At 44.9% G+C, this 26781-nt stretch overlaps 1 protein-coding gene across 1 annotated transcript in view; it reads right to left on the bottom strand.

The window, feature by feature from the left end:
- Nucleotides 1-26342, bottom strand: part of LOC141272077 (uncharacterized) — a 49414-nt gene extending 23072 nt beyond the window's left edge. Inside the window, exons 1-7 of the mRNA XM_073682388.1 lie at nucleotides 26208-26342; nucleotides 25899-26078; nucleotides 25693-25816; nucleotides 25512-25609; nucleotides 25330-25371; nucleotides 23638-23728; nucleotides 5064-6062 (exon numbers count right to left, since the gene is read on the bottom strand). Of these exons, the coding sequence (XP_073538489.1) occupies nucleotides 5064-6062; nucleotides 23638-23728; nucleotides 25330-25371; nucleotides 25512-25609; nucleotides 25693-25816; nucleotides 25899-26078; nucleotides 26208-26285 (1612 nt within the window). The 5' untranslated portion in view covers nucleotides 26286-26342. The remainder of the gene's footprint in view (nucleotides 1-5063; nucleotides 6063-23637; nucleotides 23729-25329; nucleotides 25372-25511; nucleotides 25610-25692; nucleotides 25817-25898; nucleotides 26079-26207) is intronic.
- Between the last annotated feature and the right edge of the window lie 439 nt (nucleotides 26343-26781).

The raw sequence follows: 26781 nt of genomic DNA, 5'->3' as shown, positions 1-26781 counted from the left end.
CCGCTAACTCCGTTCTTCTGTCCAGTGGATCCTGTAGACTGGCCTTCCCTTTAACAGGAAGCAAGGAAGATTTGCTCAGCTGAGACAATGGCACATCCACTTCAGGAGAGGGGACCCAATTAACGATCGTCTCCGTGGAGCAGGGATACAGGGCATCAAAAAACCGCATCCCCTGGAAGCGTTTATCAGGACACAGGCGTTCTTTCTCCACCGCCTCGTTAAGTTCATCATGCGCCGGCAGTGTCGAACGAGCCCGACGCGACTCCTGATACAGCCGGGCCGACTTGCCAGGCCTCGTCACCTCTTCAGACAGCTGTAACGCTTCCCACATGGCTCCAATAAGAGCATCCACGCGGCCCGAAAGCGAAGCAGAGCGACCCTGCCGATCATCTTCATCAGAATCGGAGATCTCATCAGCAGAGCTTGTCGGTGATTCCGAAGCCTCCAATGCGCTGCGCGGAGGAGACAGCGCCACCACAGGCCTGTGGCGCTTCTTGCCTCGTGACGTCGGTTGGGACTTAGCTGATACCCAATGACCTAGTAGGTCAGAAAGACTGTCAATGGAGCGAGTGAGCGCCTCCACTTTAACATCACTAAGACCCCCGACCAGAGTCGAACCTGACGCCGTCGAAGACCTGGGCGTATCGGATACGCGTGACCGATCCTGAAACGGGTCAGGAGAGAGGTCCGCGCCCCCTGGTCCCTGATCCGACATGCCCCCCACGTCAGTTGCGAGCGTCTTACAATGGGTATGGTAACCGAGGATGTGCGATTTCGCTATCACAGCCTGTTCCCACAGAAATTTTTTTTCCAAGCACTGAAGGGTTAAAGCTCTTCCTTAGAGGGAGAAAAGCTACCCCAGTACTTCAGAGCAAAAGTTAACCTAACAGACTGGGGAGATGCACCCTCTGAACCAGAAGCGTGCACCACCAGCAAGGGTTAACTGCCCTGATGAGGCCAGACCCCGTTCAGAAGGGGTTAATGCTACAGACCACGCAAAACCCCTCTGCCTTAAGAGGACAGAGGAGCACGTCCCAGAGTGTCTCTCAGGAGAGAAGCGGTAGCGCCGGATAAAGCCCACCTTGTCTGCCTTAACAGGTCAGCTAAGGTGCTCTACGCTGTAAAAGTGAGAAAAGGGGATCTTCTGCCTTAAAAAGCAGAAGATACTCACCAGCTGGCCGCGGTGACTGCTCCTCCTGAGTCTGTGTGTGAGCGGGGAGCGGGGAGCAGGAGGTGCACGAGGTAATGGCCGATAGCTAGCAGGACCTGGAAGTGGAGAGAAGCAGGAGGGGTGGGGACAGCTCAGCGCATGCTTTACTGGGAGCTTCCTGACAGCTATGATGGTAAGAAACCAAGCGACGCGAAGCCACGCCCCCCGTGCATACTAACGGAGCCCGCGCTAAAAGTGAAGGCGCGCGCTTTCCTGGGAGCTTCCTGCCTGAGCTATGATGGCAGGAAGCCAAGAGATGTGAAGCCACGCCCCCTACTAACGGAGCCGTGCTCCTTCGTCCCTGCTCCCCTGCTAACAGTGAATGCAGCGGTGGTGTCAACGTCATACACCGTCTGCAAAGACAAAAAAAAAACAGGCAGTCACCACTTGACAGTAACAGCGGCTGCCACCGCAGCCGCTGAAGCACTCCATGCACAGAGAGCACTTACCCAGCTGAGCGCCACAGGGACCCCCAGGGATGTGTGGCGCCATGGCCCTTTGCTCCCCCCACACGGCGGAGCGCGCAGGGACCCCAAAGATGCGGTGTGCGTCTCCGCCAGGGAGCGCCCTGAATCCCCCGGGGCCGGCAGGCTTCTGTGGGGGACCTCCTTAGGGGGTACGCAGATCTGCCAGGGGAGGGTCAGGGGTCCCAGCAGTGCCGAGACCCCCTGAGACCTCTAGACCACGGGGGGTCCAGGTCTCCTTGGAAAAAATAAAAAACTTCTGAGGAGCTGCAAAGGCAGCGACTATCCTCTGCGACCTCAAATTTAAGACTGAAGGACATGGGAGTAGGAGGAGCCTAAGCTGGAGGGGCCGATCGTCACTTTTTCTAATCTGAGGTGAACTATCCAGTGGGGCTCCGCCTACCCACTAGTAATGGATCTGTGTCTCCCTTCCTTCCCTTCTGCTGCTGAAAACACATTTGCAAGAAGACTTGCATTCAAAAAAGCATCTTTCACATTTATGTCAGCCCTCACCTCTGCTAAACTGCTCTAATTCACAACCCTCATATATTTTTTAACCCAAAACCACAGTTATTCAACACGTTTAATACCCTCCTCTGCCCACCACCACCGACCTCCCTCATCTCTGCAGAAGACTTTGCCGCATATTTTTAAAAATAAGATTGACCAAATAAGACAAGCCTTTACTCCACAACCCGTACGTACAACAGACCAATGCCCCTCCCCTATAACCTTCCTCTCCACCAACACTGAAGCCACCAGTACCAGATCTGCTTTCCAGTATCCGTCTTGTCTGAGACAATCCTGAAACCGCTCCGGTGGTATGTGAAGCCGAAACCGCTCTGGCGGTACTTGAAACTGCTCCGGCAGTACATGGACCTGAAACCGCATCTGCAGTACCTGAGCCTGAAACCGCTGCAGTGGTTCGTGGACTGAAACCGAACCTGCGGTGCTTGAGCCTGAAACTGCTCCGGCGGTGCGTTAGCCGGTACCAGTACTTATTACCGTCCCATCTGTATTAGCACCAGTATCCGGTCCGACCTTGGACTCAGAGTCTGTGTCTTCTGTCCTGCCTCTATGGGTCAGCTGGCGCGGTACCAAGATCTGTCCTGTAGTAGCACCTGGCATCCACCTGTGGCCCAAGTCTAACCACACCATCAGGGGCTCTAGTGAAAACCCAGGTGGTCACCTAGTTACACCGCTACAGTCTCTCCCTGATCCGTGACGCAGTAGGTCCACAATCCATGTGTCATAGAAAGCATCCCTCAACCCGACCTTTATGTCCAGCTATTGCCCCTTATCACTGCTCCCGTTCGCTTCCAAACTCCTTTCTACTACAAATCATCTTTTCCCTTTCCATCAAAGATCTTGTCCTCTCCTGGATCTCCTCATACCTTTCTAAATACACATTTAGAGACTCCCACAATCCCTCCTCATCCTGCCCATGCTCTGTTGGTGTCCCTCAATGCTCTGTCCTGGAACCCCTACTCTTCTCAATCTTGGCCTTTTTGGCCTGGGACAACTCAAAGTCCCATGGCTTCCAGTACCACCTATACACTGATGACACTCAGATCTACCTCTGGCCCAGACGTCACCTCTCTTCAGTCCAATATCCCAGAGTGACTATCAGCCATATCCTCCTTCTTCTCGTCTAGGTCCCTAAAACTCAATGTGGACAAAACTGAACTCATCATCTTTCCTCCATCTCACCTAACCCCCATAACCCAATCTATCACAAGCTGGTCACCTCCTTCTGCCTCCAATTCAAAAATATTTATAGAATCCGTCCTGAAATATCCTCCTCTGTGGCCTTTCTGCTAACACTCTCGCATCTCTGCAGACCGTCCTTAATTCTGCTGCCCGACTAATCCACTTCTCACCACACTATATCTCTGATTCTCCCCTCTGCAAATCCCTTCATTGGCTCCCAATTTCCGAGTGTATCAAGTTGCAACTACTACCACTGGCCTACAAAGCCGTCCATAACCAGTCTACTCTATATATCTCCAAACTAATGCCCCGATATCTTCCAACACGCAACCTCCGGTCCTCCCAAGACCTCCTTCTCACTCATACCTTCCCCACAGAATCACCTCCAAGACTTCTACCGAGCATTCCCCATCCTCTGGAATTCTGTGCCGCAACACATACGACTATCCACAACACTCAGAACCTTCAGACGGAACTTGAAAACTCATGTCTTAAGAAAGCTTACAGCCTGCAATGACCCCCTGCCACCTTACCATCACCGGAACTGCCGCAACCCGCTAACCTAATGTCTACTTCCCCATTATACTGTAGAATGCAAGCTCACAAGAGCAGGGCCCTCTCCTTTCTGTGCCAGCCTGTCATTGTTATTTGCTCACCTTAATTTCAATTTGGATTTTGTATGTAACCCCTTCTCATGTACAGTGACATGTAAAAGTTTGGGCACCACTGGTCAAAATTAGTGTTATTGTGAACAGTTAAGAAAGCTGAAGATGAAATTATCTATAAGAGTAATAAAGCTAAAGATGACACATTTCCTTTGTATTTTAGGCAAAAATAAAAAATATTGTCATTTTTTACATTTTAAAAATTACAAAAAGGAAAATGGGCCAATGCAAAAGTTTGGGCACCCTTGGAGATTTGTTTGTTCAGATAACTTTGACCAAGGTTTCAGACCTTTGATTAGCCTTTTAGGGTTATGGCTTGTTCACTATCATCGTTAGGAAAGGTCAGGTGATTTAAATTTTCCAGGTCTGAAACCTTGGTCAAAGTTATCTGAACACACAAATCTCCAAGGGTCCCCAAACTTTTGCATTGGCCTTTTAGAAATCATTTCATTTTCAACATGCTTAACTGTTCACAATAACCAGGGGTGGCCAAACTTTTACATGCCATTATACAACACCATGAATCAATGGTCCTCTAAAAATTATTAATAATAATAATTAAAAAAGTAATATAGTAGCATCTCTTACTGACCATTGACATATTGGAAGGAAGAGAGGAGCACCGAAAAAAAACAATGCAGTTACACTATATATATACCTGTGAAATTCTACAAATGATTGCTATGTAGGTGTGTCAACTGGATTTTATTTGCTTTTCGATAGCAGGCGTATATTGGTAATTTCATACATTTCCTAATTATTTACTACTCTAAATTACTTTCTCGTTCTCATGTAGATGTGAAACTTTACTTAGGTAGCTTTTGCATCAATTTTTCAATAAATGAGTAGCACAAAAATAGCTACTTCTCTGTGTAATTTCTTTGATGGTTAAGAAGAGACTTTCATTCTGAACATAAATATGTCTTCTCCGGTATGTTCATTTCTTGATGTGCAATAAAAGCGGATATCTAGTTAAAAATTTCCCACATTAGAAGAATGAAAATGTTTTCTTGCCTGTGTGAGTTTTCTGGTGTGAAACAAGAACGGATTTCTGATGAAAACATTTCCCACATTCCGTACATGAAAATGGCCTCTCCCCTGTGTGAATTCTCTGATGTGTAACAAGAACTGATTTCTGATTAAAACATTTCCCACATTCAGAACATGAAAATGGCTTCTCCCCTGTGTGAATTCTCTGATGTGAAACAAGAACTGATCTCTGATTAAAACATTTCCCACATTCAGAACAAAAATATGGCTTTTCTTTTGTGTGTATTCTGTGATGGTGAGCAAGTTCAGATGTGTTAGCATAACATTTCTCACATTCCGAACATGAATATGGCTTCTCTCCTGTGTGAATTCTCTGATGTGTTACAAGAATTGATTTTTGATTGAAACATTTCCCACATTCTGAACAGAAAAATGGCTTTTCCCCTGTGTGAATTCTCAGATGTCTAACAAGATTTGATTTCTTTGTAAAACATTTCCCACATTCCGAACATGAATATGGCTTCTCCCCTGTGTGAATTCTCTTATGACGGGTAAGCTTAGATGGGCTACTATAACATTTCCCACATTCCAAACATGAAAGCAACTTTCCCACTGAGTGAATCCTCTGATGTGTAACAAGATGTGATTTCCGGTTAAAACAGTTTCCACATTCTAAACATGAAAATGACTTTTCCCCTTTGTGAATTTTCTGATGTCTAACAAGATTCACTTTCTGTTTAAAACTTTCCTCACATTCTGAACATGGATATTTCTTCTTCCGTTTGTGAGCTCTTAGATGTTCAACCTCCTCTCTGCTCGTTTTATTTGACTTAATGGTCTGCAATGAATCAGAAAATACGAGCTGTTGAAACGGATTAGAGAATAGACTTTGGTTGTAAGGGGTTGGAGGAATGTCCAGGATAAAGGCATGATCTTCATATGTATCTGTTATGATACCATGATCATCTGCTTTAAAATCTGAAGGTGTCAGATGTGCTTCTAACTTCCTGGTACATTTATCTGCTAAAAATAAAAATGAATTATTTTTCAATAACCATTTCATGAAATGATAACATTAATTGTACTATGTCATACATTGAGATTCTCTTGAAAGAGGCCCCAAATACTGTTTAATAACTCTTACTAGAATGACACAATCTGAAGGAAACAACATGCAAAGTGCTCCTCAGTATAGGGAGCTTCAAACAAGCCAGGATGATGCGCCCATGGCGGAGAAATGAGGTAGGCACTGGTCAGACGTTACAATGTTTAACCTCCGTTTGAAACTCCTCGGTGCCTTCCCCTATTCACCTTTTCTCAGTCACTCAACTTCTCATCAGGATGGTGGTGTACAGTATTGGGAAATGCATCTTCATGGCCAAAAGCTATTGGGTCACCCCTTCATTTAAAGGGGTTGTCCGGTACTTTTTAATGATAAAACCTTCTTTCTAATTACCTTGCGCTGCTGATACTGCCTGTGAGCGGCGCCATCGGTGGCCGCTCACAGGCAGCACGTGACCCCACACTGACGTCACGACAAGTGAGGCGTAACTCAGCGCTGGGGTCCCCGCGGTTGCTGCTGGGTTACTCCCCTGTGTCACACCCAGCATCCACCGTGCGCTTTCCCAGTGAATGAGGACAGGGAGAGCGCGCGGTGGATGCCGGGTGTGACGCAGGGGAATAACCCCGACCACAACCCAGCAGCCACCGGTGGAAAGCAGAAGAGGGACCTCCGGCTGCATCCGCAACTTGTCGTGACGTCAGCGGATGTAAGCGCCGGCTGCAGCCGGGGGTCACGTGCTGCCTGTGAGCGGCCACCAATAGCGCCGCTCACAGGCAGTATAAGCAGCACAAGGTAATTCGAAAGAAGGTTGTATTTATCATTAAAACACACTGCCATTTTTTTTCAAAGTACTGGACAACCCCTTTAAGTGATGTCAGAGTGAATTTATGAAGAAATATGGTGCTCATGAAGTACTTCTCAAGGAGTGTTATTCAGAAGATGAAAAATAGGAACATAGAACACCATCTTGAAATGTGTCTGCTAGAAAACAGAGATCAATTCCAGCATTGCAATGCATTTAATGACAGATACAGTTGGGCAAATAAGTATTTGATACACTGCTGATTTTGCAGGTTTTCCCACTTACAAACAATGGAGAGGTCTGTAATTTTTATTGTAGGTACACTTCTTCAACGGTGAGAGACAAAACCTCAAAAAAATCCAGAAAATCACATTGTATGATTTTTACATAATTAATTAGCAGTTTATTGCATGAAATAAGTACTTGATACAATAGAAAAACATAACTGAATATTTGGTAGAGAAGCCTTTGTTTGCAATTAAAGAGGTCAGATGTTTCCTGTAGTTCTTGACCAAGTTTGCACACATTGCAGCAGGGATTTCGGCCCCCTCCTCCAAACAGATCCTTCAGGTTTCGGGGCTGTCACTGGACAACATTGAGTTTCACCGCAGTTCAGGTCTGGAGACTGGCTAGGCCTCTCCAGGACCTTGAAATGCTTCTTATGGAGCCACTGCTTAGTTGCCCTGGCTGTGTGTTTCGGGTCATTGTCATGCTGGAAGGAGGTTGTTGATCAAAATCTCGTGATACATGACCCCATCCATCCTCCCTTCAATATGGTGCAGTCATCTTGTCACCTTTGCAGACAACACACCCAAAGTAAGTTTCCCCCACAATGCTTCATGATTGGAAAGGTGTTCTTGGGGTTGTACTCCTCCTTCTTCTTCCTCCAAACACGCCAAGTGGAGTTGATACCAAAAAGTCCTATTTTGGTCTCATCTGACCACATGACCATCTCCCATGCCTCCTCTGGAATATCCAGATGATCACTGGCGAACTTCAAACGAGCCTGGACATGTGCTGGCGTGAGCAGGCGGACCTTGCATGCCCTTCAGGATTTTAATCCATGAAGGCGTAGTGTGTTACTAGTGGTAATGTTTGAGACTGTGGTCCCAGCTCTCTTCAGGTCATTGACCAGGTCCTCCCGTGTAGTTCTGGGCTGATTCTTTACCTTTCTCAGGATCATCCTTACCCCATGAGGCGAAACCATGCATGGAGCACCAGACCGTGGAAGATTGACAGTCATCTTGTGTTTCTTCCATTTGCTAATAAGTGTGCCAACAGTTGTTGCCTTCTCATCAGGCTTCTTGCCTATTGTCCTGTAGCCCATCCCAGCATATTGGCCATGGTGGAGAGGTTGGAGTATGATTGATTGTGTGCACAGATGTCTTTTATAAAGGTAACGAGTTCAAACAGGAGCAATTAATACAGGTAATGAGTGCAGAGCAGGATTGCTTCCTAAAGAAAAACTAACAGGTCTGTGAGAGCCAGAATTCTTGCTATTTGGTAGGTGATCAAATACTTATTTCATGCAATTTACCGTTTTTTTCGGACTATAAGACGCACTTTTTTCCTCCAAAATTTTGGAGGAAAATGGGGGGTGCGTCTCATAGTCCGAATGTTGGGGGGGGGGTGTATATATTATATATTATATATATATATATATATATATATATATATATATATATATATATATATATATGGGGTGTGGGGGGAGCATGCATACTAGGATAGGGATGAGGGGTGCCATGCATACCAGGATAGGGATGAGGGGTGCCATGCATACCAGGACAGGGATGAGAGGTGCCATGCATACCAGGATAGGGATTAGGGGAGCCATGCATACCAGGATAGGGATTAGGGGTGCCATGCATACCAGGACAGGGATGAGGGGTGCCATGCATACCAGGACAGGGATGAGGGGTGCCATGCATACCAGGATAGGGATGAGGGGTGCCATGCATACCAAGATAGGGATGAGGGGTGCCATGCATACCAGGATGGAGGGGTTCCATGCATACCAGAATGGAGGGATGGAGGGATGCCTGGCATACCAGGATGGGGATGGGGACCACGTATATAAGGAAGGGAGGGGGCATATATACGAGGATGGGGGATATTGTCAGAATTGGGGGACATTACCCCTATACCAGTGTCAGCAGAACACCCCCTCCCCCTTAAAATTGCATCATGACCACATTTTTTGCTTAAATTTATTTATTTTTTTTTCCTCCTCTAAAACCTAGGTGCGTCTTATGGTCCGGTGCGTCTTATAGTCCGAAAAATACGGTACTTATTTAAAAATTAAACAATGTTATTTTCTGGTTTTTATTTTTAGATTCTGTCTCTTGAAGTGTGGCAGTGTATCAAATACTTATTTTCCCCACTGTACGTCAAGGTATGTAGCATTTTTTTTGGTTCAGGTTGCTTCATCATAACGTTGATGTTAGGCCACCATTGTTTTCAAATTTTCACTTCTCTGTTGAAACTACTTCATAGGTTCATGTTTTTGTGTGCTTGTCACCAATCTTTATTTAAGTGGTGTCTCCTAAAGACTAAGTCAGTACTATTAGGTGTTCATCTCATACTCCCTGACAGATACATGCAGTCCAGCACAGAGTAGCACACAGGGGAGGTATAGTATGGAGATGTACAAATGAGTCATAACTTTGGGGCAAGTGTAGGGTTGGAGTAGCAATTTTTTTTTATCTTAGCAGAAGTAAGGAGTAGTGATGAGCGATCGTGCTTGTCACTACTCGGTATTCGCCCGAGCATCTCACTGCTCGAGATGCTCGGCGAGTATTTCCGGAATACTCTGGTGGGAACTCGGGTCCCCGCCCTGCATGTTTGGTGCTCTTTAGAGAACCAATGAACATGCAGGGATTGTCTGCAACTCACTGCAATGCCGTAGCCATCTTGGTTATGGAATTACAGTGATTGGCTGGTCTCATAGCATCATCGGGTCATCGCTATGCTCGTCACAGTCTAACCTTCAGACAGGCAGAGTAGGGAGAGGTGCTGCTGTGTGAGGGACAGAATTGGCGATGTAATAGTTAGATATAGGTATTCCACACCAAGATACATATCCATCTGAACTAACAGTCCTTCTGAGAACTAATCCAGCTGCATATATTCAGTGGTGATAGGAGTTAGGCAGGCAGAGATTTTGAACACTATGCAGCACAATAGTGTCCATTGCACGTTCTGTCTGCTGCTGCTGCCTGTTACAGATAGCCAGTGGACTAGATATCAGGGGTGTTTTTTTTTTGCTATTAATCCTGATTATTTTCTAAAAAAGTAAGTGTCCAACATTTTATTGCTCCATTTGATTGTTAGCACTGCAGATTACAGCCAGATCTTTTCCATCATAAGACGTGATCCCATATTACTGCGGTACAAATCCAGCCATTTGTAGAGACTGTCACTGCCAATAATTGAAAACTACAAGGCCGGTATTTAGAACCATGGGCGTCCGTCAGACGTATCCCATATAACTGCGGTACAAATCCAGCCATGTGTAGAGACACTGCAAAATATTATCCTCCTCTTACAGTTAGGCAGCAGTGTGTCGGCGAAGCTATTCACACGTGGTCGCTGCCAATAATTGAAAACTACAAGGCCGGTATTTAAAACCGCGGGCGTCTGTCAGACGTATCCCATATAACTGCGGTACAAATCCAGCCATTTGTAGGGACCATGCAAAATATTATCCTCCATTTAAAATGGGCAAGGAGCGTGGCAAGGAATGGGAAAGTGGACGTGATGGTGATAGTGCATGCCGAGGCCATTGACAAGCTGAAATTGAATTGTGCCACAACAAGCACCCACATCTTGTCGCCCGACCTTCCTGTCCCAATTACTAGAGGACCGCAGCCCACCACTAATGAACCCAGAGCAGTGTCAAAACGTTGTTGGTTGGATAGCAGATAATGCTTCCAGTCACTGCCACCACCACCACCCTGTCTTCCACATGGTCAAGTCTCAGTAGCTGTGAGTCAGGGCCGCATATTTCTCACCCTGATCCTCCTTTTTTCCACAATGCCGAGTGCCCGGAGAAAACTGATCCCACACTTGGACACTCCGAAGAGCTGTTCACTTTTCCATTTATAGATTCTGGCCTCTCGCCCAGCCAGCTTCAAGCGGGGCAAGAGGAGATCGCATGTAGCGATGCCCAAATATTTGAGCAGCCAAGGTCACACGAATGTGACGGTGGGAAAGTGCAATTACTGTCACAAGAGGTGGATGATGATGAGACACAATTGCCAGAAAGTCAGGAAGAAGACCAGGGTGCAGAAGTGGAAGACGAGGTGGTGGATGATGAAGTCACTGACCCAACCTGGCAAGGTTACATGCAGAGCGAGGACAGTAGCACACAGAGGGAGGGAGGCGTAGTACCACAACAGGCAGGAACAAGCAGTGTGGTGGCCACAGACACAAGGCGGGCAACTGTTCCCCGGAACACCAACACGACGGAAGTTGCCAGTACAACTGTTAGGTCTTCGAGTCTGGTTATTTTTTAAATACTCTGCAGATAACCCAAAAAGGCCATTTCCAACATCTGCCAGGCCAGCATCAGCAGGGGTAGCAAAACTAGCAGCCTGACCACCACCAGCATGCTCAGGCACATGACAGCAAAGCACCCGACTAGGTGGGCCGAACGCCAGGGTCCAGAAACAGTGTCTACGGGTGACACCACTGCTTGTTCTGCTGTTGTGCGTGCACGCCAGTCCCCTGTCCATGGCGCATGGGAAGATGCCTCCCGCCCTGCACCTGTCGTTGCACACTCACAACTTCCACCATCAGCAACCACGTCCTTGTCCCAGCCTAGCGTTCAGTTGTCCCTACCCCAGTCCTTGGAATGTATGCGCAAATAAGCAGCCAACGCCCCACAGGCCACAATACTAAACTCACATTTCGCGAATGCTTGCGCTCGAAATGTTGCCCATTAGGCTCATGGAGACGGAAGCTTTCCGCAACCTGATGGCGGCGGCCGTCACTCGGTACTCGATCCCCAGCCGCCACTATTTCTCCTGGTGTGCCGTCACAACAATTACAAAAGTACGTGTCCAGGAACATTAGCCGTGCCCTCAGCAACGCAGTTACTGGGAAGGTCCACCTAACCACGGACACGTGGACAAGAGCTTGTGGGCAGGGGCGGTACATCTTGCTGACGGCACACTGGCTTAATATACACTGTGTGCAGAATTATTAGGCAAGTTGTATTTTAGAGGATTATTTTTATTATTGATCAACAACTATGTTCTCAATCAACCCAAAAGACTAGTAAAAATTCAAGCTTAATATTTTTGGAAGTTGGAGTGTTTTTTTTTTAGATTTGGCTATCTTAGGAGGATATCTGTTTGTGCAGGTAACTATTACTGTCCCGAATTATTAGGCAACTTAATAAAAAACAAATATAATCCCATCTCACTTGTTTATTTTCACCAGGTAAACCAATATCAGTGCACAAAATTTAGAAATAAACATTTCTGACATGCAAAAACAAAAACCAAAATAATTAGTGATCAATATAGCCACCTTTCTTTATGATGACACTCAACAGCCTTCTGTCAGTTGCTTGATCTGTTTTCGATCAACATTGCGTGCAGCAGCCACCACAGCCTCCCAAACACTGTTCCGAGAGGTGTACTGTTTTCCCTCCCTGTAGATCTCACATTTTATGATGGACCACAGGTTCTCTATGGGGTTCAGATCAGGTGAACAAGGGGCCCATGTCATTATTTTTTCTTCTTTTAGACCTTTACTGGCCAGCCACGCTGTGGAGTAGTTGGATGCATGTGATGGCGCATTGTCCTGCATGAAAATCATGTTTTTCTTGAACGATACTGACTTCTTCCTGTATCACTGCTTGAAGAAGTTGTCTTCCAGAAACTGGCAGTAGGTCTGGGAGTTGAGCTTCACTCCATCCTCAACCCAAAAAGGTCCCACAAGTTCATCTTTGATGATACCAGCTCATACCAGTAGCCCACCTCCACCTTGCTGGCTTCTGAGTCGGAGTGGAGCTCTCTGCCCTTTACTGATCCAGCCTCTGGCCCATCACGAGTCACTCTCATTTCATCAGTCCATAAAACCTTTGAGAAATCAGTCTTAAGATATTTCTTGAACCATTCTTGAAGTTTTATCTTATGTTTCTTGTTCAAAGGTGGTAGTTCTTCAGCCTTCCTTACCTTGGCCATGTCCCTGAGTATTGCACACTTTGTGCTTTTTGATACTCCAGTAACGTTGCAGCTCTGAAATATGGCAAAACTGGTGGCAAATGGCATCTTGGCAGCTTCACGCTTGAATTTCCTCAATTCATGGGCAGCTATTTTGTGCCTTTTTTGGCCAACACGCTTCTTGCGACCTTGTTGGGTATTTTCCATGAAACGCTTGATTGTTCAGTGATCACACTTCAAAAGTTTGGAAATTTCAAGACTGCTGCATCCCTCTGCAAGACATCTCACAATTTTGGACTTTTCAGAGCCCGTCAAAACTCTCTTCTGACCCATTTTGCCAAAGGAAAGGACGTTGCCTAATAATTAAGCACACCTTATATAGAGTTTTGATGTCATTAGTCAACACCCCTCCTCATTACAGAGATGCACATCACCAGATTTACTTAATTGGTAGTTGGCTCTCAAGCCTAAGCAGCTTGGAGTAGGACAACATGTATAAAAAGTATCATGTGATCAAAATACTCATTTGCCTAATAATTCAGAACACAGTGTAGTGAAGCTGGGACCCAGTCAGACCTTGGGACGGAACACGTCCTCCCGATGCCGAGGATTGCGGGCCTTGGGTCAATCAGGGTTGCCCCCACATTCTACAGCTCCTGCATTTCCTCCTTTTCAGCCTCCATCTCTGAAATGACCACATCAATCAGAAGCTGGAAGCACTGCAGCACTGCCTTGGCCAAGTGGCAACTGTTAGAACCCTCCTGTTTGTTTTTTCCATCTTGTGTTTTGTGGTCACGTGACCATCTGCCTTTATATTCCAGCTCCGCCCTTTTGGCTGTGCTGGACTTCAGTGTTGTTTGACTGTTTCTCTAGCCAGGTGCTTCTGTGCCTTTCTCTGTCAGTTCGTTTGGTCCTTCTGAGACCTCTAGTACTTTGTCTGTTTGTCTTTTTGTGTTCTGCAACAACTTCTCTGTTTAGGAGGTGTCCCATTTTTGTCCCAGTCCTTAGTTCTTTTAGGGACCCCTCCCCTTATGCTATAGATCTTCGTTCAGACTAGCCGAGGACTAAGGCGGGTCTGTTCGCTAGGAAAAGGCAGCCTGCTACATCGTAGGGATTCAGCTTAGTTTTACTGGAGGGACAGTTTTCCCTTTTCTTTCCTTAGAACATGTTGCAGATCATAACAGTAAGTCCAGCCCAAAAAAAACTAAAAGGAAAGAAATTCGGGGATCAGTATGATTTCTGTCCAGGATTTGGCTCAATGCTTGCAGGGATTGTCTCTGGAGGTGTTCAAGCTCCAGCAACACGTGAGTAGCTGTTCTGAAGCGCATTTTGTGGAACCCAAGGTAGGACTGCCTGATGTTTTTTATGGTAAACAGCAAGATTTTTTTCCTTTAAAAATGCTTGTTTGTTATATTTTCGTTTGAGACCAAGGTCCTCTGGGAATGAATCACAGCGCATTGGTTTTATTATGTCACTTTTGCGCAAAGAACCACAGAGGTGGGCCTTTTCTCTCCAACCTAATGATCCATGTTTAAGGTCAGTAGAAGAATTTTTTTCTGCTATGGGGCTATTATATGACGATCCTGATCGAATCTCATCTGCTGAGGCAGAACTGAGGCGTTTGAATCAGGGGTCAGGTGATGTTGAAAATTATTGCACACACTTCAGAAGATGGGCCTCAGAGGTTAAATGGATTGATCCAGCTCTGAAATGTCTATTTCTTGCTGGTCTGAGTGAAAGGGTTAAGGATTTGCTAATTGCATTCCCCGCACCTGAGACTCTGCAGGATGCCATGCAATTAGCTGTTCGTGTGGATAGGAGACTGAGATTTAGACAGAATGAGGTAAAGACTCCTGTAATGCCAGGTCCTAGTCCCCAGAAAATCTGCTCCGACTGCGGAGAACCGATGGAAGTAGGGGCAAAGTCGCTCTCCTCTCAGGAAAGAGACCGGAGGTTCGCCGAGGGATTGTGTCTTTATTGTGGTAAAGCTGACCATTTGATTAAGTATTGTGAGCTTCGTTTAAGCAAAAAAAAAAAAAAAAAAGGTCATTTACGCCCGTATAGCTTGTTCACGCTCTGCAGGAGTATTTCTTTCTGGGAGTACTACTTTGCAGGAAAATTTGATTGAATTTCAGGTATTTGTAGATTGTGGTTCAACACTTAATGTGATTGATAAAGGGTTTTTGGAAAACCTTAAATTGAAATCCAAACCTTTGTCATCTCCTATTTCTGTGATTGCAATTGATAACACTCCCTTGAAATGTATTACTCACAAGGTTGCTGCATTTCCCCTCACTATCAATGGAGTTCACCAAGAAATTTTGGACTTGGTTGTATTAGATAATTTACCCTTTCCGGTCGTTCTAGGATGGCTTTGGTTAAAACTGCACAATCCTTTGCTGGAATGGTCTACTAATGTGATTAAGTCTTGGAGTCCGAAGTGCTATGATAAATGTTGTAATGGTCACATTACGGCTGTGGAAAAAGGGGAATTACCTGTACCTATTCAAGATTTTTGGAGGGTTTTTTCAGAGGAGGAGTCGCAAGTTTTACCTCCTCATAGGGATTATGGTTGCACCACTGAGTTTGTTCCTGGAGCTACTCTTCCCAAGAGTCGCTTGTTTAATCTGACTATCCCTGAAAGAAAGGCCGTGGAGGAGTACATACATACTAGCCTGGCTGCTGGTCACATTAGACCTTCTAAGTCGCCTGTGGCAGTTGGATTTTTCTTTGTTAAAAAAAGGACGGGGGTTTACGTCCATGTCTGGATTTTCGTGAAATTAATAAGATTACCATACGCAATTCCTACCCATTGCCCTTAATTCCTGACTTGTTTAACTAGTTGGTGGGGGCCAAGTGGTTCTCTAAAATTGATCTCTGGGGGGCATACAATTTGTTACGAGTGAAGGAGGGTGATGAATGGAAAACTGCTTTTAACACTCCGGTAGGTCATTTTGAGAATCTGGAGATGCCTTTTGGTCTTACCAATGCACCTGCATTTTTTCAGAACCTTATTAATGACATCCTGAGACCTTTGATTGATAAGAATGTGGTTGTGTATTTGGATGACAGTTTGATTTATTCATCAGATCTAGAGTCCCATTGGCAGAGTGTACGTGAAGTCTTGCAGTTATTGAGTGATAATTCACACTTTGCTAAGCTGGAGAAATGTGAGTTCGCTGTGCAGAAAATTTGTTTTTTGGCTACATTGTCTACATTGGGCTTTGAGATGGACCCGGTGAAGGTTCAGGCTGTGCAGGAATGGCCTAGGCCTATTGGTTTGAAATCTATACTGAGATTTTTGGGTTTTGCCAATTATTACAGGAAATTCATTAAGAATTTTTCTGTAATTGTTAAGCCGCTGACCGATCTCCCCAGGAAAGGTGCGAATACGGTCCAGTGGACTACTGAGGCCATTGAAGCGTTTGAGTACCTCAAAGAAAGGTTCAGTTCTGCCCCTATCCTTATGCAGCCTGATGAGACCAAGCCTTTTTTGGTTGAGGTCGATGCTTCATCGGTGGGGTCGGAGCATTTTTGTCTCAGGAGAACAAGGATGGAGTACATCCTTGTGCCTTCTTTTCGAAAAAATTTCGGAAACCGAACTGAATTATGATGTTGGAAATTGGGAGTTGCTGGCTATTAAACTCGCGTTTGAACATTGGCGCCATGTTTTGGAAGGCGCTAGATTTCCTATTCAGGTTTTCACAGATCATAAGAATTTGATCTATCTGGATGCTGCCAAGCGCTTGAATGCCCGTCAAGCTAGGTGGGCACTTTTTTTTTCTCGGTTTCATTTTTCTGTTACCTATATCCCTGGTACTAAGAATGTGAAGGCCAATGCTTTATCTCGCAGCTTCTCTCCTACGGTCGGTGCCGAGGAGGAGGAGAGCATTTAACAGAAAGGAGTTGTGGTGGCGGCATTGGACTCCGTTTTGGAGAATGGGATTCTGAAAGCTCAAGATGATCCTCCATCTAACACTCCCCATGGGAGGTTGTTCGTGCCTAGAGCCTTTAGGAGAGATTTGTTTGTGGAGTGTCATGAGTCTCGGTTGGCAGGTCATCCAGGAATTTCGGAGACTAAGAGACTTATCAGTCGCAGTTTTTAGTGGCCTGTATGGCAGAAGGAAGTCATCAAGTGGGTGCGTCAATGTACTGTATGTGCTAGGTCAAAGGCTTCACATACTCCTGCTGCGGGGTTGCTTTGCCCTCTGGAGGTTCCTAGTGCGCCTTGGGCGCATCTCACAATGAATTTTATTACTGATCTTCCTGTGTCCGAGGGTTTTACTGTCATCTGGGTGGTCGTTGACCATTTTAGCAAGATGTGTCATTTGGTTCCATTCATTAAGTTGCCCTGCGCCAAGACACTCACTAAGGCGTTTGTTAAGGAGATTGTCAAGCTCCATGGCGTTCCCACAGATATTGTTTCTGATAGAGGACCTCAGTTTGTGGCTCGCTTTTGGCCAGCTTTTTGTGACAGGTTGGGAGTCCATTTGTCATTTTCGTCTGGGTATCATCCTGAGTCTAATGGACAGACTGAAAGAAAGAACCAGGATGTTGAACAGTTTTTGCGTTGTTTTGTGGCGGACAATCAAGAGGTGTGGTCTGAGTTTCTGCCTCTCGCAGAATTTGCTCTTAACAATCATATATCCTCCTCTGCTGGGTGTTCTCCTTTTTTTTGTTGTACTGGGAGACATCCGTCTTTTGGTTCGTTCTCCAAATTGAGGTCGGCGGTGCCGGAGGAGGAGAATTTTTCCGGTGATTTGGAGAGAGTTTGGACTAATGTACGTTGCAACCTTCAAGATGCTAACAAGAAGTCCAAGAAGTATTTTGACAGGAAATGTAAGGTGGTTTTGTTTACTGTGGGTGACATGGTTTGGTTGTCCTCAAAGAACCTGCGGTTGAGGATTCCCTCTAAAAAACTGGGTCCTAAGTTTGTGGGTCCATTTAAGGTGCTTCAGGTTGTTAACCCATCTGCTGTTAGGTTGGATGTCCCTCCTTCCTGGAAGATTAATCCTGTGTTTCATGTTTCCTTGTTGAAAAAGGCTGATGTGTCAGATAAAGATGCCATTGTCACAGTTCCTCCTGTGGTGGAAGACGGTGAATATGAAATTTCTCGTATCTTGAATTCTGGCATAGAGAGAGATTACAGTATCTTGTCTCCTGGAAGGGTTTCGGTCCAGAAGACAACTCCTGGGTAAGGACGGATGATGTCTCTGCTCCTAGGCTTGTTAAAGCTTTCCACAAGAGGTTTCCGGATAGGCCTGGGCTTGGAGGATCCGGAGGATCCTCATAAAAGAGGGGGTACTGTTAGAACCCTCCTGTTTGTTTTTTCCATCTTGTGTTTTGCGGTCACGTGACCATCTGCCTTTATATTCCAGATCCGCCCTTTTGGCTGTGCTGGACTTCAGTGTTTGACTGTTTCTCTAGCCAGGTGCTTCTGTGCCTTTCTCTGTCAGTTCGTTTGGTCCTTCTGGGACCTCTAGTACTTTTTTTTCTGTTTGTCTTTTTGTGTTCTGCAACAACTTCTCTGTTTAGGAGGTGTCCCATTTTTGTCCCAGTCCTTAGTTCTTTTAGGGACCCCTCCCCTTATGCTATTGTGCTATAGGTCTTTGTTCAGACTAGCCGAGGACTAAGGCGGGTCTGTTCACTAGGAACAGGCAGCCCGCTACATCGTAGGGATTCAGCTTAGTTTTACTGAAGGGTCAGTTTTCCCTTATCTTTCCTTAGTACATGTTGCAGATCATAACAGCAACAGGCTGTGCTGAAGCTAATATGCTTAGGTGACAAACCGCACACCGCTGAAGAGTTGTTGACAGCTCTAAAAGAGCAGGCAGATCTGTAGCTGTCACCCCTGAACCTACAGCCAGGCATGGTCGTGTGTGACAATGGCCGGAACCAGGTTCTGAGAACAGAGGCGAGCTCACACACGTACCATGCCTGGCCCATGTGCTCAGCCTAGTGGTTCAGCGGTTTCTCAAAACCTACCCGGATCTGCCAGATCTGCTTGTCAAAGTACGCCGCGTGTGTGCCCATTTTAGAAAGTCAGCTACAGCTTCCACCACCCTTGCCGTGCTTCAGCAGAGTTTGCAACTTCCAGCTCACTGACTGGTGTGTGATGTCGCCACGAATTGGAACTCGACGTTGCATGTTAGGAAGGATTTGTGAGCAGCACAGGGCAGTTGTTGAGTACCAGCTTCAAAACGTCCGCTGGTATTCAGGTCAGCAGCCGCACATAAGAGCTCAGGAGTAGACATGGATGTCAGACATATGTACCATCCTCCAAAACTTTGAGGACTCCACCAAGACTGTGAGCAGTGATGGCGCCATAATTAGCGTCACCATCCCGCTTCTCTGTCTTCTGAAACGATCACTGCTCACAATTAAAGAGGAGGCATTGCAGGCAGAGCACGATGAGATGGAGCAAGGAACCATACAGGGTGATTCCACACAGCCCAGCGTTATCTCATCCAATCGTGGATTGGGTGACAATGAGGAAGAGGAGGAGGGGAAAGACCAGGAGCTAGTTTCCTGCGCTATAGACAGTACTACCCACATAACTGTCATACCATACTGTTCAACGTGGATGGACCGAGGAGGATGAGGAGGACAGCATGGTCAGTCGTCCTGTTGGTGAGGACACGGAAGTCTTGCCTGTTAGCAGTCTGGCACATATGGCTGATTTTATGTTACGCTGCCTTTCCTGTGAGCCTCGCGTTGTCCAAATTTTGTATGACAGTCATTACTGGTTGGTGACACTTCTAGACCCACGCCACAATGAGAACTTTCTAGCTCTCATTCCCACGGCAGACAGGTCTAGTAAAATGGTGCAGTACCAGAATGCTCTTGTTGCGGAATTATTAAAAAAAATTCCCATCTGAAAACGCTGGTGGGAGAGGTCACAGTTCATTGGACAACCAAGGAGTACAGGCGAGAGAGACACAAATACAATCCAGCAGAGGCAGGGGAACACTGTTAAAGGTCTGGGAGAGTTTTCTCAGACCCTCCCATCACACAGGCCTTGATGCGCGGGGTACTCTCACAAGAAGGGAAAAGTTTTGGAAGATGTTGAAGGAGTACCTTGCCGACCATACCAACGTCCTCCGTGATTCCTCTATGCCTTATAATTATTGGGTATCCAAGCTGGACACGTGGCATTAACTGGCTCTCTACACCTTGGAGTTCCTGGCCTGCCCTGCTGCTAGTGTTTTGTCAGAGCGGGTTTTTAGTACCGCCGGGGGAATTATAACTGATAGGCGCATCCACCTGTCAAATGAAAATGCTGCCAGGCTGACTCTTATAAAAATGAACAAGGGCTGGGTTGAGCCAGACTTCTCAACACCACCGAATAATAGCAGAGTAACATAAACTCAAATCCAGTCTTTTTTTTGGGAGGTCTATTCCTATACTCCTCTTCACACCCAGACATGGGTATACGCTTCCTGATTTTGTCTATTTTCTGTTGTCCTCCTTCTCCTCATCCTCCACCACCATATCACCAGGGTGACTGTGATGCAACACCCACATAATTTTTTTTAAGGGTGTTTATGATGCCCGTAGGAAATGTTTTTTATGCAGTATGTTGATGTATACCCCGCAGGGGTAAATGTTTTTCAGCCCATGATATAATGGGAACATTTTTTTAATGAGGCCCTCCTCTACATCTCTTCAAAGGGGCACTGGAGTGCGTCCAAATTTTTGGCAGCCCTTGCAGTCACTGCATACGCAATAATTGTATAGCAGAACCGCTCCTTTATAATGGGAACATTTTGTTACTGAGTTACTGAGACCCTCCTCTATGTGTCTTTAAATTGGTATTGGGGTTTTTCCTAAATTTATGCAGCCATTGCAGTCATTGCATATGACATAACTGTATAGCAGAACCGCTCCTTTATAATGGGAACATTTTGTTACTGAGGCCTTCCTCTATGTGTCTTTAAATTGGTATTGTGGTTTTTCCTAAATTTAGGCAGCAGTTGCAGTCACTGTATATGCCATAACTGTATAGCAGAAATGGTCCTTTATAATGGGAACATTTTGTTACTGAGGTCCTCCTCTGTGTCTTCAAATTAATATTTTTCCAAAATTTGGGCAGCCCTTTCAGTCACTACATATGCAATAACAGTATAGGAGACCCGCTCCTTAATAATGAGAAATTATTTTTTTTAAACCAGGCCATCTGTGTCTCTTCAAAGGGCTATTGAGGTTTTTCCAAATTTTTTGGCAGCCCTTGCGGTCACTGCACACACTATAACACTATAGGAGACGCGCTCCTTAATAATGGGAAAAACAAAGCATAGCCAGCTGACGGCCCTCTAACAATAGTGAGGGACAACTGCTGGCCCTATAAAAATAGGCTTTGTGACTTTCATTGTCCCTCCTTCATAAAAGAAACAGGATGTGTCTGTTCATGTCTGACACACCACATGGCCAGATAAGGTTGTAAAATGTTAAAATTACATTTACTGGTAAATGTATTTTTCACTGTTGAAAGCAATGCAAAAGTGCAAAAATGTATCAAAAACGCTACGTGTGAACATAGCCCAAGGTGTGGAGAATCATTTTTGTTTTTGGTTATTTATTTTGCTTTATATACAAGTCATTACCCTGAGAGGATGTTCATTAACATTTTTCCCAGGAAAATCCATTTTGGTTTCGTTTTTGTAGGATTTATTGTGAGTCCATTAAAGTGGCGTAATACTCTGACAACATTGTTCACAGCAGTGACCTGGGAGTCAGAGATGCTTTTAAGGGTCTTCCCCATGCTGATCCCATGTCATTTGAGCACTGTTTCCACCGATTTAGGCAATTTTTAGGCCCCCTGCAGACCTCCAGGTGGGACGCTGGAGAAATGCTTGAATTTCCCTTAGACTTACATGGGGTTCGTTGCTCGGGTCGAGCACCCGAGTATTCCAATTTGCTCGACCCGAGCAACGAGCACCCGAGCATTTTAGTGCTCGCTCATCACTAGTAAGGAGTGTTCGATAGGTCCCTTATACGTGATAGAAACATTTGCCTCTAAAAAAACTGCATACCACATCTGCCATTGTAGTTTTAGTAAAACATTCAGTCAGCAGCACTTAGCTGTCCTGCCACTACTCTAGGATGCAGCATGCTGCTGTCTAAGGCGAGATAACAAACTTGCCTCATAGAATTGATGCGGCCCTGCTCAAGTCATATCAATCAGGTTAATCCAGTCTGCTACAAGCTGCACATTTATATATCTTTTTGGATTCTCAAGTCTTTTCATGTGTCTCTTCTTAAGCCACTAATTCTTATTTATTTCTCAAGGAATCCCTATCTTACCTCAGAGTTCTCTTCTGGTCCTGATGTTGACTTTGAAACCAAAAAAATGTGGGTGCTAAAGGAGTATTCTCATATAACGAAATTATTTAGACAGCATGAAAACAATCAAGTTTCCAACAGATTTGTTTTTTCTATCTGCTTGGCGCTATAAATATAAAAATTATTATTATTATCCTGAAAGGACAACTTCTATATTTCATTGTGTACGATTCATTTCCATGGATTTCGGCCACCAGAGCCAGTCCAGACCCTGGCCGAGAGTGCACAGTAGTTATCATTCATTCAAGGAGAGAGGTTAACTCCTAACATCACAGCCACCTAACTCCAGCTCACCGTAGCAGAGTGGTAACCATGATAAACAGCGGGTTACTAGGTGCGAGTGTGCCCCTAGTAACCCGATGTTTATCATGGTTACCAGCCTGCTCCTGCTTCAGCAGGCTGGTAACCAGGAGCAGGACATCGTGGAAAGATTCTTTCCAAGATGTCGCAGCTCCCCTGATCATTGGTGAGCCTGCCTGTTTGACAGCTCACCAGCGATCACATAGCGAAGCAGCAAGGATCCCTGACAGCTCGTATCGTTGTCGGGATCGCTGTAGCGTCGCTAAGTGTGACGGGGCCTTAAGGAGACTGCATTGCTCTGATCTGCTCAAGAGACAACTTGAGAATGATCCTTTAAGAGAATCAGAGAAAAACTATTTTATCTTATGGAATAGGAAAATGATGCTCCAGAAAAACAATTGTGAGAACCCGTGGAAAATATTAAGTGTTCTTCATATTTCTAATTTAAAAAAACATCATGCATACATTAAAATAATAATATTTACTAAACTCATATTACCAATCCCCTAAAACTCCTTTTTCATTGCTGCCCCACTCCCCCGCTAGTCTCTGTATATATCTGAGCACTGTGGCCAATCATTGCCAGAAGCAATAAGCAATACGCTTCTGCTGTGGCCAATCATTGGCTTTAGCAATTGAATGTTTGTAGGACCAGTGAATAATGTACAGAGATTGGCCCTGTATCTTTTTCTGCGAGGAAAAAAAGTGCCTCTTTAAATTTCTCTGTTGAAACTTTGCTTTTAAAAATGCGTTAATAAAACCAAAAAATAGGCATTTTTGCTTAGTGGGTTTCTGTAATTTTTTTGCCATTAAATTACACATCCAATAGTCTATGGAACAAACCCTAAAAACATTCAACACATAATTGTAGTGGCCAGTGACTGAGTAGAATCTGTGATTTCTGTGGATACTACTCACCTGTGCGGTTATATGTAGGAATATCCTCTTTACACCGCTCATCACCCCTCATATACATCTCAGTAATATTAATAAAGGTGGGATCTTTATCCTGAAACAAATATTGAAAAGTCAAAGACTGATGGAGAAGTCACATAAGATGATTTCTAAGAACAGAAAAGATCATGAATTAACAAGACGACCATAAATGACAGCAGTAATTATCACATAGCTGCAGGTCAACGGTATACAGGTACATCCAACCTGTCAAGTCCTAATCCTAACCAGCAGTCTCCATAACCAGAAAATTGTGAGAAGATCCAGACGACATCTAATGTCTCCTTTGGCCTTTAGAACCTCAGAGATATGTCTAGTCATACATTCCACTCGGTGGTGAAATTATTAAGCAGAATTATTGGGACGATGCTCATACAATAGATTCTCACAGTTATTATAGATTTGATGGAGAGCCTGACATGTACCAAACATCCTTTTGTACCTTTTCCCAGAGATTCGCTTTACAATTAAGATCTGGGGACTGTGAAGGTCATGGGAAGCAAGAAATTCTCAGTTTCGTTTGTTTTCCTGAAACCAATCAACGACTATATGATCCTTGTGGCAAATTCTGACCCTGTGATCAAGACATTTTTTGTACTCTTTCACCCCCTATAGTTGCCTTTCCATGTCCCGCTAGACAACACTGACAGTGATCAAAATGATCAATTGCTCTTATACATATACATATGGAATAAGGAGTTACAATGTTTTAAAGGTGGAAAATTAACCCAGGTCCATGAAATCAAACCTTTCTTGAGAAACTATATTATTAACCACTAGATTGCTTTATACCACCATTTGTTATGAGAAAATCATCTGCCATTACTACCTCTTGTAGTTGGGCAATCCATAGTCTGACTACTCTTACTCTAAAGAACCATTTCCTTTTATTAAATAAGTTTTGTGCCGGTTCTTTGTATTGACCACACGTTTTTATACACAGATTGCCTCTGAGGCGTCTTTTTCCTATGCTAAACAAAGAAATTTTTCTAACCCTTTATTAAAAGACAGACCTACCCTCTAATTTATTATGTGAAGCCCAAAAACTGGATCCCATATTCAAGATGTGGCCTTATATTTATGGGGGAGTAATATTACATTAGTCATATTCTCACAATGAGTTGTGTGTTTGCACATATTAGTCAGAGAACAAGCGTTATATCCAGCTGCAATTTTCATCACTTTGCATCTCCAAAGACATACTTATAGGGAATTTGGATTGTGAGCCCCGACGTGGACAGTGATGTAAAGCGCAGTAAAGTGCATTGAAATTAATGGCGCTATATAAGCGAGTAAAATAAATAAACGTGCACCTCGTGCTCATCAGAATGATTTTTTAGATCCTCCTCGGATACCATTGATTGGATGGATTTAAATACTTGGTCATTCTAGTCTAGGAAAAAAGATTATTCTCATTTGGACAAATTAAGATCTCTTGATTTTCCCATTAAACTGTGGATTCACACTGAAACTGATATACAGAAAACTGATCACTTCATTTTATGCTGAGCTCAGGGTCTAATTTCCATATAGAGAACACTCTGATCATGAGGAGGTCATTATCTCTAATAAATTAGCCATTAAGACTGAACACAAGATCTTCACAGCCTTTTACACATCATATGGGAGATTTCATGACACCTTCTCTCCATCTACCTGATAATCCTGAGGAACATCGGGAATTTCTTGTTTACAGTCCTGTGGAAGAAGAGAATGGGAGACATCACTCTGGTGTTGTCCTCTTACTGGACAGAACTGTTAATTAAAGTATTATTTTTTATGTGGAACTGTCATCAATCTCTTTCTATAAGATTTCATGCCATTTTCTCTCCATCTACCTGATAATCCTGGGGAATGTCGGGATCTTCTTGTTTACAGTCCGGTAGAAAAAGAGGACTGGGACATCTCTCTGGTGTTGTCCTCTTACTGGATCGAACTGGAGGAAACACATACAGGGGCTCAATTCATTCTTTACATACAGATAATTATAGAGCGTGTGTATTTAGTCCTGTCTATTACCTGGTGATGTGAGGGACTGGGGAACCTCCATCATGACGTCCTTGTACAGATCTTTGTGTCCTTCTAAATACTCCCACTCCTCCATGGAGAAATAGACGGTGACATCCTGACACCTTATAGGAACCTGACACATACAATGATACAATCATCCCCCGATCCCTTTATAGCTTTACTGTATAATGTCCCAGCATTCCCAGCAGTGTCACCTCTCCAGTCAGCAGCTCAATCATCTTGTAGGTGAGTTCTAGGATCTTCTGGTCATTGATGTCCTCATGTATCAGGGGGTGAGGTGGAGGCCCCGTGATTGGGCTCAGGGGTCTTCCCCATCCCTCAGACACAGGGGCCTGACAGCGCTCACTAGGGGTCTTCTTCACTACTGTGTAATCCTGGTTATGGAGAGACACATTAATAAATCTCACTACAGACATTTCCAGAGTCCTCACCTCTCCAGTTCTGTCCATCTGTTATTCCCATAGATAAGAATGATGTAATGTGACGTCATCAGAATCTCTCACCTCTCCAGTAAGCCGGAAGAGGATCTCTAGGGTGAGGTGTAATATCCTCTCCGCCATCTTGTCCCTGTCCCTATCCATCCTTGATGGTCAATGAGGAAAATACTCTTATATAGAAGATCTCCACTGAGAGGATCCGATATTGTAGGGACCTGAATGGGGAGAAGATGACGATGTAACATCATAAAGATCCCATGTAAGAAATCTCCGGAGCTGTTACCGGCTTCACATGATCACTACATCCAGTCATGGCCCCGTCCTGCCCCCGGTATAACACACAATCACACTATAGTCACATACAGGGATTTATCACAGGCTCAGCACTGAGGGGGTTAATAGTAATGGGGAATCTCCACATACCTCCACCTGCAGAGCCGCACACTGGATATATGGCTGTTCTGTGCTTACAGGACCTGTGATGATGTCACAGGAGGGGAGGAGTCAGGGGTCACATGATCAGGGGCCTCAGTGTCTGCAGGACTCTGCTGTGCTGGTTGTCATGGAGCTGGATGAGGTGAAGTTTATGTGTGGGGTCAGGAGGGGTTTACAGTGTGGATGTAGCAGAGCCGTGTGTGTA

Source organism: Phyllobates terribilis, unplaced genomic scaffold, assembly GCF_046119375.1.
Source record: "Phyllobates terribilis strain yellow unplaced genomic scaffold, ASM4611937v1 Scaffold_5__5_contigs__length_657084704, whole genome shotgun sequence".
NCBI lineage: Eukaryota > Metazoa > Chordata > Amphibia > Anura > Dendrobatidae > Phyllobates > Phyllobates terribilis.
Note: the sequence above shows the minus strand (reverse complement) of the source record. Positions and strands in the feature narration are given on the sequence as shown.